Here is a 14,037-nt window from a genome sequence, read left to right on the forward strand (position 1 = left end):
TACAAATTCATTTTAAAAACAGAAATCATAAAGCTACTTGTCATAATAGTAATATATTAATAAGTAGGCGTAATATATTGAAAAGTAGTTTAATTAACCTTATGAATGACAACCCTGATACTTTTGAATGTTTTTATGCTTTTTTTAGTCCATTACTACACAAAATAGCCTATCGCTGCCATGTTATTATTAAAAGATACTACTACCAATATTGATTAACTTATTTATAATAATGCTCGATTTAATTATTCACATGACATCACTGACACAAAATTCCTTCCTAATGCAATTGAGTTTACAGTTCATTCATTCAATCCTACTTAAAATGCAAAAACAGACATCACAAAGCTATTCAACTGGATTTATTATAAGTATTTTGATCAATGTGCCACCATAAATACAATATGATAATCTTCATTTTTTTTTCAAACGTATACAAAAGAAAACAACACAAATAAAGTTAATAAGTGCCTTTTTTAATCAGAACAGCCAGGTTTGAACAGACTTGGACCACAAAACTTTTTCCATTCTCCCCTCCCCCGTTCTGGATCTGTAACCCCTTTACATAACCAACACACACATATCTAACACATCTCAACAGTTTACTGAACAACCAAACATTTTTGCTCCACCAGCATCTGGGAGTGAAATACACAACACATCCCTTCTCCGGGTTGTAGATGGCGCCATCAGATCACGAACACCTCCGATGCTCTCCTCTCAAATGTCTGGACTTCAGTGAGATGATGGAGAGCAGCAGTTTTCAGCAGCAGGGTGGAGTGAGCGTCGAGGAACGGGTCACTTCCTGTCCTGTTGACGCCCACTTGAACCTTCAGCCCTGAGAAGATCTAGCCCATAGTCAACAGATATGTACTGACAAATCAACCATTGGTCTGAGATGGTCAGAGGAGAGCATTAGGATGGTGATCTTGGACAATCGTTGATTTAAAAAATCTGAATTATGACAAATCATGAAAAAATGACTATAGATACGAAGGCTGTGGAGGAGGGCGTGATGTTGGTATTGCTATTTGATTGTTGTTGGATTTGTAATTATTTTTTCCAAATTGGACAAACAAATCTGGCGAATTTCGCCAATTTAAACATTTCCCTTTTATAAAAATGCTTGAGTGAAAATTTACAAGAATATCTTGAATCTGGATTTACAAAATGCATATTTAATCAGCACAAGTAATTTTTGTTAAACTGCTATGAAATACGACATGGGGGAAAAAAGCTATTGGCTCATAAAACAGTCATTTCAGCTAACAAACTTCTCCAACCATTTACCTTTATATTGCATCTGCTCAATTTTTTAATTACGCTAAAATGTTTGTGTTGATCTTTTGTTTGGGCTGAGAGAAAATATGTTTTCAAAAGCCAGCACAAAACTTATGTACATTTGATTTCCCCCCGACAAACAGCAAAAACGTACAGAGGGAACATACATTTTTAGTTTCAATGAACATTTGGTTTCTAATACAAGTACAGTATTCCAATGAATGAAAACTTAAAAAGAATAACAGTGGGATTCAGAGACGTGAAAGGGAGAGGAGATCAGAACCATTATATGCTCAAAAATAAATCCATTCCAATTATTCCATCTATTGACTTTTGCCCTCAAGTTAAAAGATGGATAAATTAAACATCGACAACATTCCAGCACATTTGGAGTCAATTGTCAGACCTGTTTTTGTTTCAATAAATAATAAACAAATTTAAGCGAGATCCGATAGGAAAGAAAGCAGCTAGTCATACAAAATGTCCGTAATTCGGTATTTTCTCCACTCCGAGATTGTGGTTTGTAAGCGTTTATGAGGTTTTACCCAGATACAGAGAGCAGTAATATTGTCCTTTTCATGAAAAAGGTCAGATGTACTTTATATACAGGTACATAAAAAAAAGAGTGAGGTAGATAAATGTCTGAAAAAAAAGTCCCAATGTCATGAAAAAAAAGCATATAAAAATATCTAAAATGTTGCACTTAATCAAGGGGGGTTTACAGTGATTATTAAACGTATCACAAAACAAAGAGAGAGGAAAAAAAAGAAACAAAATAAATAATGAAAATAAAAAGGTCGGGATGGGGGAAAACCATAAAAGGTGACCGTTTTTCCTTTGAAAAATCCTTAAAACAAAAGTTAAAACATTAAAACAAAAATCTCAAAAACTGGCGCTCATAGTCAAACCTGTATCTTAAATGTATATAAGTGATCTATGTTACAAACACAACATCTGCATAGAGATATGCTGAATCATATCTATATAATCGCTGTTTATCAGGCTCTGCTCGGAAGAAAGGAAACGCAGAGTTTATAACATTTACAAAGGGCGGCAGGATCAGTCACAAAATAAGGCTGAACAATCAATCCAAAGTATGAGACGAGTCTATCTTCAAGGCAAGCGATGAAACCAATTCAAACTTTGCCATTTTTTTTTTGTCATATCTTGTCGGTTACAGAGGAATGAATAATGAGAGAACAAAACATTGGATTCTGAGACCGAAACATGGAGGAGTTTGACCTGAGAGTATTTGTTGCACATTAATGTGATGAGAGAGACAGTGTTCAGCTGTTATAGAATCACGTCGAACGAGGTGCCGCCATTAATGGCATGAAGAAAGAAGTGTGTTCTATTGCCGGTTTTGCTATCAAAAAAAAAGAAGGCATTAAACAACTTTACATTGGAAAACTCAACTGTTAGATAGAACCTTCTATTGTTTTGTTTTTTTCTCGTTTTGCAGAACTAGAAGCATCATAAAATGGACTGTAGTGGAAAGGCAAAGGATTACACCTGAAGATTCTCTTTACAATTTTACAACCACAAAAGAAAAAACAAGAATTAAATAGCAGCTTTTTTTCAGCACAGACATATAAATGATCAATCCGAACTGTAAAAAGGTACAAAAGTGACCGGCAAACGACGCACACGCTCTGTGTTCCGAAGTACGACTGAACGACCAAACGAGAGAATTGTTGTGAAGATTTCAAATGCCACAATTTTAAATCTTTTGAGCTTCTTTTTGACCCAATTCCCTTTTTTTTTTTTTTTTTTGTTTCTTTGCGATGCATTTGTTCTTCCACTTTTGCATTATTTAATCCGAAATGCAAAAAACCCAAAGCGAGAAGACAGAAAAGTGGGAATCAGGGCAAAATGTCCTCTATTGATTGTGTTTTAAAGTAAAATATGCTTTGGATCACCAGTGTAAAAAAAACATATGCGGACGTATTTTTGCATATTTTGGGGAATTGTACAACAGTATACAATTTGGCAACATAAAAAAGAGATTTGGCAGATTCGTGAATTTCTTCACTATTTTGCACAGCCAGACGATTCGGAGAGAGTGGAAGCCAAAGATCTCCGTATCTAGACTGGAGTTGGATCTTACTTCTAAGATGGGCGGAAGAGTAACTCTCACATCTTTTTATCTAATCTAGACGCATGCGCTTCGATGTAGGATTCGCTTGGAGATATGCAGAGCGTTTCGTAATAATGCCACCGTACCACTACTGGCTCTGATAGACCTTCAAACCAGTTTTGCAAGTTTAGAAAAGTAACAAAACGTAACAAAAACAGTCAGCCTATCGAGTGCGAGAGTGAAGGTCATGTTTTTTTCAGTCAGTGATCCAGTCTGCGGAAATAACAAATGAGTTCATGTCAATCAATTCAACGATTCAATCGAAATACACAAAAAACAAAGAAAATTCAAACTTTGTCCGTTGAGGTATGATTGAAAAAATTGATTGCCTGGACTCTCAGTTTATACCATTTTTTTCTTTCCTTGTCTCTTTATTTTAATATTTCTTCTCATGAGACCACACAGTGGCTTGACAGACAGAGACACGTCCATGTTTTCGGAAACGGGGTCGGGCCCCTGATCAGCAAGCCGACGACTGGGGCAGAGGCAAGGCACGCTCGTTCTTACGCCCCCCGTTCATGTGAGCGTAAGGCTGGGACTCGTCAAACGGACTCCGGAGGACCATGGAGGGCCCGTTAGCCGCCGATGCGGAGAGCGGGTGCTTGTCCGGGGAGCTGGGGGAGGAAGGCGGTGACGACGGGCCGGCCGGAGAGGCGGAGCACTGGGGCGCAGGGGAGCACTGTTGAGGGGAGGCTAAAGAGGGGGCGAGGGGCTGCAGGCTGGAGGACGGCTCCAGAGGAACGTTCTCCATGGTTCCCACGTCCTCCATGTCCAGCTCTTCCGTGTCGGGAGGTTTGTTCTCCTCGCTGTAGAAGAAGCTGGTCTCCTTGAAGCCCTCCTCCAGGTCGTCCTTGAGGCTGCTGATGATCTCCAGGAAGGACGGACGCATTTTGGGGTTGAACTGCCAGCACATCCGCATCAGCTCAAACCTGGAAGATCAAACAAAGAGAAGCTGAGCGACATGATCTTCAAGAAAACATCAGAAATGAACGGCTGATATTTGGCCATGTTGAGATTATCAGCATCAGATGACATTCAGTTTGATAAACAGAAGAGTTGAAGTCAGCACGAAATAAATGATTTTTTTTTTGTTTGTTTTTTGGAATTTATATATGATTTTAGGGAATGTTGTGTTAAAATGCTATTGTTAATATGTATTGAAAATATTTCTAATAATTTCACCTTATACTTTGTGTTGTTTAAAAAAGTTAATTTTCAATTTAAAATGTATTTACTGTATATTATATATAGAGATGCCCCTTTAAAAAATGTACTATTGTAAATATGAAATGTACTGTGTGTGTGTATATATGTACTGTTATGTACATATATAATATATACATAATATATTATATACAATATAATACTGTAATGTTTTTAAAAGTAGTATCTTATGTGCACCAAGGCTGCATTTATTTGATTACAATGACAGTAATATTTATATTATTTGAATATTTATTTTATTTGAAAACAGTAATATAGTGAAATATAATATTACAATGTAAAATAACTGTTTTCTATTTGAATATATTTTAAAATGTCATTTACTCCTGTGCTGCAAAGCTGAATTTTCAGGATCATTACTCCAGTCTTCAGTGTCACATGATCCTTCAGAAATCAAGAAACGCTTATTATTATTATCAATGTTGGAAAAAGTTATATAAATTCTATATATAAATAAAGTATTAATTATTAATTTGTATTAATTTTTAAATGATAATAACATTACACACCCATTACACACACATATACATAAATATATATATATATATACACACATACACACACACACACACACACACACCAAAGGTTACATTAGCTGAAAATTTTCCGACAATGCTAAATTGCATGGAGAAAAAGCAACCATGTATATTTACATACATTCATGTAGCATTACTAAACATTGCCCTAAAATCACTCAAAACATCTTGTTTATACTGTCCACGCCTACTTTGCGCAGCTCTGAACAACAGGTGGCAGTGTGACCAATCAGTAACATAAACATGAACACTATCAGCGATAGTTTTACGTCCTAAACACAGCTGCAAGTGAGCTCATGGTGAATGCTGTGACCTCTTTACTACAAAGCAAACAGAACTGTGATGAAATCACACTGCAAAGCTGGAGAGAGCTGTAAAGGAGGCCCGAGAGCACCAGCGAAAGGGGAACTGCTAGTTACGGAGAGAAAAAGAAAGAAAATAAGACTACGATCTCGATGACACTTTAGCATTCCAGTTCACCATTTTAATTATACACAAACAGACTAAGAATACCAGAGGAGTCTGCAGAAAAAAAATACTTGCATCCCTGTGCCAGCTTGCACACTAGTGGAGTAACATACCATTAGTCTTACAAACACCAGCGCCGGCTACACACCCACACACAGCTAGTGCAAACATCAGCTGACAGTTACAAATACCCATGCACCACATACACAAACATTCACACCAGCATATCCAAGTGCTGTGTTTTCACCACACACACACACACACACACACACACACACACACACACACACACACACACACACACACACACACACACACACACACACACACACACACACACACACACACACACACACACACACACACACACACACACACACACACACACACACACACACACTTTTGGCTCTCCAGCTGTGAGACAGAGTGATTGGACTCCCTGCCCTCAGTCTCCAGCTTGTTTTTCCTGCAAAGCACTAAATGAAGTTTCCATTGATGGGGAGGTTCAGTCGGATTTTAGCACCTCCAGTGTTAAAATTGCTAAAGGAACTAGACTAAAGCCTGCAGTAACCTTAGAAAGTCTGAACGTTTTAGGGCCAACAACAAAATATGGATTTTTTTCCAAGCAATATTATGAAAAATCTAATACAAAATGCAAGTGAGAAGATCTTAGAATTGTATTGAATGCATTCATGTTGGTTTCACACCTTTGGGAAATAAATACAATAATACATACACACACATTTAAATTATCTATCTATCTATCCATCCATCCATCCATCCATCATCCATCCATCCATCCATCCATCCATCCATCCATCCATCATCCATCCATCCATCCATCCATCCATCTGTGTGTATTTTGTTAAATTACATGTTGTTAAAAGGCAAAATTGAGTAACCCTAAAGCGAATATCATTTAGTTTTCAAAAGGTTATGCAATTTGACCCGACTAATTTCAGCTTTTAATATTTATTTATTTATTTTTAATGGCTGACCTTGCTATGACAGCGGTCTTAATATATAATTTATTAAATAATAAATAATTATAAATTATATACAAATATATATATATATATATATATATAACATATTATATCATTATTTAATGATTAATATTATTTAAAATATCCAGACAGCTGCACCAAATCTTTTACTTTTCTCAGATCCCACAAAAATATCTAAATGAATTCAACAAACTGTGAAAAAATAACAGTAAGAATAATAGTAAAGATTTAAGGTAACGGTTTTGCATTGGCATTAATATTAGGAAATATCGCTGCGCTGATACATTTTATGAAAGCACTGAAATGCATTATTCAGTCTGTTTTTGTTACATAGAATTCCAAGTGATCCTGCTCTAGCTTCTTTTTTTATTGCTAGAGCAAAAATAAACAAAATAGCAGGCCATGTTGTGAGTAAAATATCAATTACATTTTCAAGGCAGAAGTCAACATTTTACTTCTGTGAGAAACGGGATATTAGCAACTAGAAATAACTAGAAAGAATGTAAGAAAGGACTTGATTTCATACATCAGAAATAGATTGGAAAAGTACACGTACCAAAAAGGAAAGAGAGGGATTGAAAAATGAGGTCTTGGTGATGTAAGCCGAAAAAGAAAATCATTTCGTAGGCGGAGCACGTTCTTTTGATAACACTTTACTTAAAGCCTGTACTGTATATATAATGCATTTGAAAAGTATTTTTAATGCATTCATTATTACTGGACCTCATAATGCATTGTATGGTCTGATGAATAATTGTAACCACCGTAATAATACATTATTAAGCTTATCTATTTACACCTTTAGAAAGTAAAATAAATAAAATAAAATACAAATATTTAAATGCATTTTAACTTTGGCTACAATTATTTATTTAAAAAAAAGATATAATGAATTATAACGTACTTTTAAAATGCATTTTAAAGAAGGGCTTTAAGTAAAGTGTTACCATACTTATATTTTGATGAATGCTGAATTTTGATGAACAAAGTTTGACATAATCTAAATTTAGAAAAGTCCAAATGTTTTCCTAGTAGGAGACACTGGCTTTTGCTTTTTTTTGTGGCAATTTTATTAACAATATCACATCAGCTGCATGAGCACAATCGCTCAAAGCCTTTGTTCCAATCGCTACACTGCACATATTTTCCACTTTTAATCCAATAGCTGGACTTCCTTTGAGGTTTAACTTGGGTGACCGTTGTCAGTGTTAGAAGTACCAGCCTGAAAGCCTCCCACATGCCCTCCTCCTCCACTCCTGTTCTGGCAGCTTTAAAGACCACTTCATCCTTCCCGGCACTTCTCTGAAAAAGTGTTAAAAGGTGCCAAACGTCGGCCAACCACAACAAGGACCCTTATCCAGACCGCCTTGAGATGAAAATGAGGCACAGGCCAACGCAAACTATTGTGCACTTCCCGTCAATGGACAGTGGACTGAGAAAATGCAGTTTCTCCTAAAAAAACATATCGTTGTTCATTTGTTTCACCAATAAGCATGGCTTGTGAAATTGCCCTTTTTATTTTATTTCTTTAAAAAAAAATAAACATCTAAAAGGCCTATGCAACATATAATATTTGCATATTATTTTCATAAATATTATATATATTTTATATTATTAAAATATATATATATATATATATATATATATATATATATATTTTATTTTTATTATATATATATATATTATATATAAAATCTGAAAAATATCTAAATCATATTTAATTAAATATATTTATATTTGAATTTAATATATTTAATTGAGTATATATATATATATATAGATTTTTTTTTTTTTAATGGATAAATATTTAGAAATGCATATATAGATATAACATTTAAATGTAAATATATAATACAAGGCTGAAAAAATATATTTTATAGATACTTTATTTTAGCTATAATTTGGTAATTTATTAGATTAAAAACACAAGCTTTGGCGGACACAAAAATATTGGTGTTAAATGGCCAAATGGGAACGTAAGCTATCTCTGACATCCAAAACTACCTTTCCATTGTTTGTACCACTTTCTTCCCAAAACACACATCTATCTACCAACTTTCCTGATAGAATGTTCTATTATTAAAAATGTGGCATCCTTGCATTGCTCCGAGTGCTCGAATTTCACTGCCAGCTCTCACACTTTAGATAAAACACGGACTTGAAGCCAGACGCAACCTCACTCAAACCACGCCAAAGAAAACCCAGAGCTTGGAGGCTCTCATAGATAAACAAATTATACTTAAATATAGCGCACAGCACCCAAGCATTAGAAGAGCATTAGACTTGGCAGTTTTAAAATGCAAAACAAATAAAAGTCGATGTCAAAAAACTGTTTGTTAAATACCATTGATTCTCAAGCTAATCTAGATTTTTACGTCAATTCTTGTTTTCAGTTTTGTGACATTACCACCTGAATCATACAGTAGGTGGCAGACTTTCTACTTTTTAAAATGATTGTTCACCCAAAAAATTAAAATTCATCATCATCATCATCTATTTACCATCCTGTCCTTCCAAACCTATATGAAAATTCATATTAAGAAATTTCAAAAGTGCCACATCAAGATGTTGCACCAGGTTTGACACCAATGAAACCTAACTAGGATAGAAATAATTTTGGTCCGTTTCTCACATAAAACTATAATATAGATTAAAAAGACTTAAAAGAATATAGTGCAAGAGTTATATGGATCACTTTCATGTTTTTGTCCGTTTTGGAGCTTTTTCCTCTAATAACTCGGCTTAAAAAACACCATCAAATTTTTTAAATATCGTGTTCCATTGAAGTCAAATGAACGCATAAAGTGAGTGAAAGATGATGAATTGAATGAAGTGACTTACAGCATATCAGGGCAGTTGTCTGGTTTGTCTAGTAGTCCTCCCTCCATGACAAACCGCAGAACCTGCTCATTGGACATGCCCTGATAGGGCTGCTCGGCCAGGGTGGCTATTTCCCACAACACCACCCCAAAGGACCTGCAAGAAGAGAACAGACGAGAACAGTTAGAATAGATCTACATTGATAGTTTTTAGTTTACATAAATTCCCAAAATCGGTCAATGTTTAAAGGGTTAGTTCACCTAAAAAGAAAATTCTGCCATTAATTACTCACCCTCGTGTCGTTCCAAACCCGTAAGACTTTCGTTAATCTTCAGAACAAAAAAGAAGATCTTTTTGATGATATGAACATTCATCAGCTCACACATCAGTTGTGGTAAATGGAAGCTCAACGTTGTTGGCTTGACGTGCAAGAACCAATGAGGCTTGTTCTCGTGTTACGTAGCACGTTTGAGTTCATGTTTATGTTCGCCTATCAATGTTTATATATGTGAATAAAAGACTAAATTCAATCCGTTCATCATATAAAGGGATTGAGTATCTTCATAAAATTTGGACTTAACCACTCAATTCATTAGTTTGACAATCTCTTTATAACATTTTTGTAAGCGTCAAAATGGTAGTTCTGTAGCTGTGAAGAGAGTGACAGAAAGCTCTCAGATTTCATCAAAAAGATCTTAATTTGTGTTCGAAGATTAATGAAAGTCTTACCGGTTTGGAACGACATGAGAGTGAGTAAATAATGACAGAATTTTATGGGTGAACTACCTTTTAAATTAACGATCAATTAATCGTTAACCTCTTATATCTGAAGCGGTGAATATAGGGAATATGACCATCTCTTAACAAGTGCTTTTAAATTTGCTGAAATATTAGAAGTGATCAATTTCCATAGTGTAAAAAAAATAAATGCCTTAAATTTGATCAGTAAAATCATTGTACATTAACAGATAAACGCATCATATATTGTCGACTAGTAGAATAAAACAAGCATATTTGTTTCACAGAGACCAAACTACAAGTATTTGAAGTATTATGAAAAAGTGAAGCACATTTAAACAGTATACATATGATGCTTTTGCGCCACATTTTTGTTTGTAACTTAGCAAAACAATTGTGAACCATAGTAGATCACATATCTTCATTTAGAGCAGGTGATCTCGAACGAGCCCAAACACAACATAAGACATCGCGTAGATCATGAAGTGACATGACATGCTGCTTGGCTAAAGCTATATGACTTCCAGTGTTTTTCAACCCCAACGTCATTTGAAAATTCAATCAATGGATACTGGATCTCCGGTGTGGTGGATGGGTATGGACGATGTGTAGAAAGCTTTCCCAGGTAGAACACACTTGGATTGGTTTGATTGCTCAGATTGACAGGTCTTAATTTACCATGCACTACAGAATAGAAGTGCACAGCTAAAATAACATTGGAAGATCAACACTCATAAAACCAAGATCTTCACTTGTTGTTTATTCTACGGCTAGCCTTCCTAATCCATTGCATGGCTTGACAGATTTAGAATACGTAACTACCTCGCGCTCACTTCATTTTCACTCATTTGTCTGCTGCACGTGTTTTGCGCCTGAGACACACACACCTCAAAACTACGCACTCTAATTATGACCATCGATACGTTTTATCGATTAAATTATTATCGACAATTAATCGATCATCGATTAATCGTTAGTATACCTAATAGCGAACAAAGTGTTTGTTCAGGGGCCTTTAAGTTACTGATTTTCTGTTTAGTATCAGAGTAAGTTAAGTTGAAAGCTGCTCGCTCGTAAAAAGAACTTTTTTTTCACGAAATATCAATATTTTTACTGAGAATGTGGGAGATGTGTGTACTTAGCTAGAACTTTCAAATGGGAGCAAGTTGTCATTGTAATGAGTCAGCCGCTCTGACAAATGATATAATATAATGTGGTCTGTTGATAATAAAGCTATTAAGCACATAACAAAAATACCTTCAGTCGTGCTTCACTCAAGTAATCTTTCTTTTGGTTCTTCTTCTTATTTTTCTATAAGTGTTGTACATCTTAATTAGATACACAAGTTCTTCAAAGCTTGCAACATATAAATATAGGCTCTGTTCCAAAAACTCAATGAGCTGCTTTGTGGTTTACAACTGCATAAATATTGGAAATGCTTTACATTAGGCAGCAACTCATAAAACTATTAAATGAAATAATGCATTTGAATTGGACTGAACTATTTGCATCAATACTATACAATCAATACATAATAAAATGTTCCTTTGTAATCCACATTTCACTCCGCCGTTCACAATATTGGATTTATGCATTCTGGTGTTGCCTTTTACACAAAGCACAGATGTGACTACACAGTACACACTAATAGCATTTCTCATCAGGCTTGACTAACACTGACTCTTCATTACAGCTGACGTTAACATGTTGCAAAGCACATTTAAATATTGAGTGAGATCTTTTTTTCTTTTTTTTTACACTTAAAGTGAAAGTGAAAGTGAAAGTGAAAGTGACACGTGATGGCCAAGTATGGTAACCCATACTTGGAATTTGACCTCTGCATTTAACCCATCCAAGTAAGTGCACACACATTAGGAGCAGAGTAGTGAGTAGTGTACACACACACACTGCAAACGTGGATACACACACCCGGAGCAGCGGGCAGCCTTGAGTGGCGCCCGGGGAGCGATTGGGGGTTAGGTGCCTTGCTCAAGGACACCTCAGTCATATTCCTGCCGGTACTGGAATTGAACCAGCAACCTTTGGGTCACCAGTCCAACTCTGCTACCATTAGGCCATGACTGCCCCATCATTAAAGGGATAGTTCACCCAAAAACAAACAAAAATAACGACTTTATTTCAACTATTCATTTCCTTCTCTGTGGGCCTAAGATCTAAGATTGAGCCACTGTAGTCACTTGGACTATTTTAACGATGTCTTTAATAACTTTTCGAGGCCGGCAAGTTTCAATCCCTGAAGAAGCCTATGGAGGAGTGATCCGGCTCTGAGAGTTCATCAAAAATATCTTAATTAGTGTTCCGAAGATGAACGAATGTCTTACGGGGTTGGAACAACATGAGGGTGAGTAAATACTGACAGAATTTTCATTTTTGGGTGAACTATCCCTTTAATTAACTAGTGTCTCGGGCTGAAGCAGGGAAACACCCTGGATGGATGGAAATTAAATTAAATGAAGAAAAAAGATAAAAACTTGGATATTGTGCTAAATAAAAAATACAAATACAATTCGATTTTTATTGTGATCATTGTAATGCATATGCAATGCAAGGAGACGTGTGATGCTGCATACCAATTTGGCTAAAGCAGAGTATATTACCAGATTTAGAACAGAGCCTGAATACTAAAACTTTTATTCCTACCTAATAAGCAGAGGAAACTATAAGTTAACCTTTTTAGGTTTAATGCTCACCGTCTGACAATGGACGACAGAACAATGTCCAGGAAATCTGTCTGAAATTATTCATTATTTTAAAATGAGTCATTATTCATTATTTTACACTTCCGTTTGGTGGCGTATTTCACATTTCTGGGTTTTTAGAAGTGGAAGTAGTTATAAGTTGGTAAACTTCTTTAGCGGTGAATGGGAGACACCGACCGATAAAATGTATTTGCATTTGTTCTAAAATTGAAAAATGAAAAAATCAGCAATAGCATTTCCACGACTTTCCAAAGGAGTGAAAAAAATATTGAGAGATTAATTTTCAGCAGTCAGAAGAAAGAATGATGTCAAATTTGCTGTCAGTCCCTCAGCCGTAGTATTAGAAAGACCATTTTACAATATTGTTTCATTAGTTAAAATAAGTCAATGCATTAATTAACATGAATAAAACATTTGTTACAGTATTTTTTAATCTTTGTTAAATGTTAGTTAATAAAAAAAGTCATTCATTGTTTGTACATTTTAGTTCACTGTGCATTAACTAATGTAAACAAATAAAACCTTTTATTTTAATAAAGTATTAGTAAATGTCGAAATTAACATTAATTTAGATTAATTAGTGCTGTAGAAGTATTGTTCATTCTTAATTAATGTTAACTAAAGTAGTGAACTAATGAAACCTTGTTGTAAAGTGTTACCAAAAACTTTACTAGATTTGAGATGTTGATAAGTGAGGAAGCGAGTCATCAGAGTCCGTGAAAAAGGTCCATTGCACACACAACCTTTAAGATACAGCCATTATAATCTAATTCTGATCTTTACCACTGTCGCAGAATTTTTTTCACATGGTAAATTTGTAATTACTGGCGAAACACTACTCCACTCCTATGTCTGATCCTTGTGTAAAGTTTACCAGACAGACATCCATTATTATCAAGGCCTGACGGTGACCCAGGTCAGACATGAAAGGTGAACTGTTAGGGCAGACTCCTCAAACACCTGGAAGGAAACCTGAGAACATCTTAATTAACTTCAAACCTCTTCCTGAACAGGGAGTGCTTGATTCTGATCCTTAACAAAAGATTTAAGTGTGAACCACCCAGCGAGTCCAAAGAGCTACTTATCATGACATGGGAGGACGAATC

General features: G+C 35.4%; 1 protein-coding gene across 1 annotated transcript in view; it reads right to left on the minus strand.

The window, feature by feature from the left end:
* Window positions 1–455: 455 nt before the first annotated feature.
* igf1rb (insulin-like growth factor 1b receptor) overlaps window positions 456–14,037 on the minus strand; it is a 91,755-nt gene continuing 78,173 nt past the window's right edge. The window contains exons 20-21 of the mRNA XM_077227983.1: window positions 9,495–9,629; window positions 456–4,347 (exon numbers count right to left, since the gene is read on the minus strand). Of these exons, the coding sequence (XP_077084098.1) occupies window positions 3,879–4,347; window positions 9,495–9,629 (604 nt within the window). The 3' untranslated portion in view covers window positions 456–3,878. The remainder of the gene's footprint in view (window positions 4,348–9,494; window positions 9,630–14,037) is intronic.

The sequence above is a fragment of the Siphateles boraxobius genome, unplaced genomic scaffold (genome assembly GCF_051911475.1).
Source record: "Siphateles boraxobius isolate OS27281-9 unplaced genomic scaffold, OSU_SipBor_1 130, whole genome shotgun sequence".
Lineage (NCBI taxonomy): Eukaryota > Metazoa > Chordata > Actinopteri > Cypriniformes > Leuciscidae > Siphateles > Siphateles boraxobius.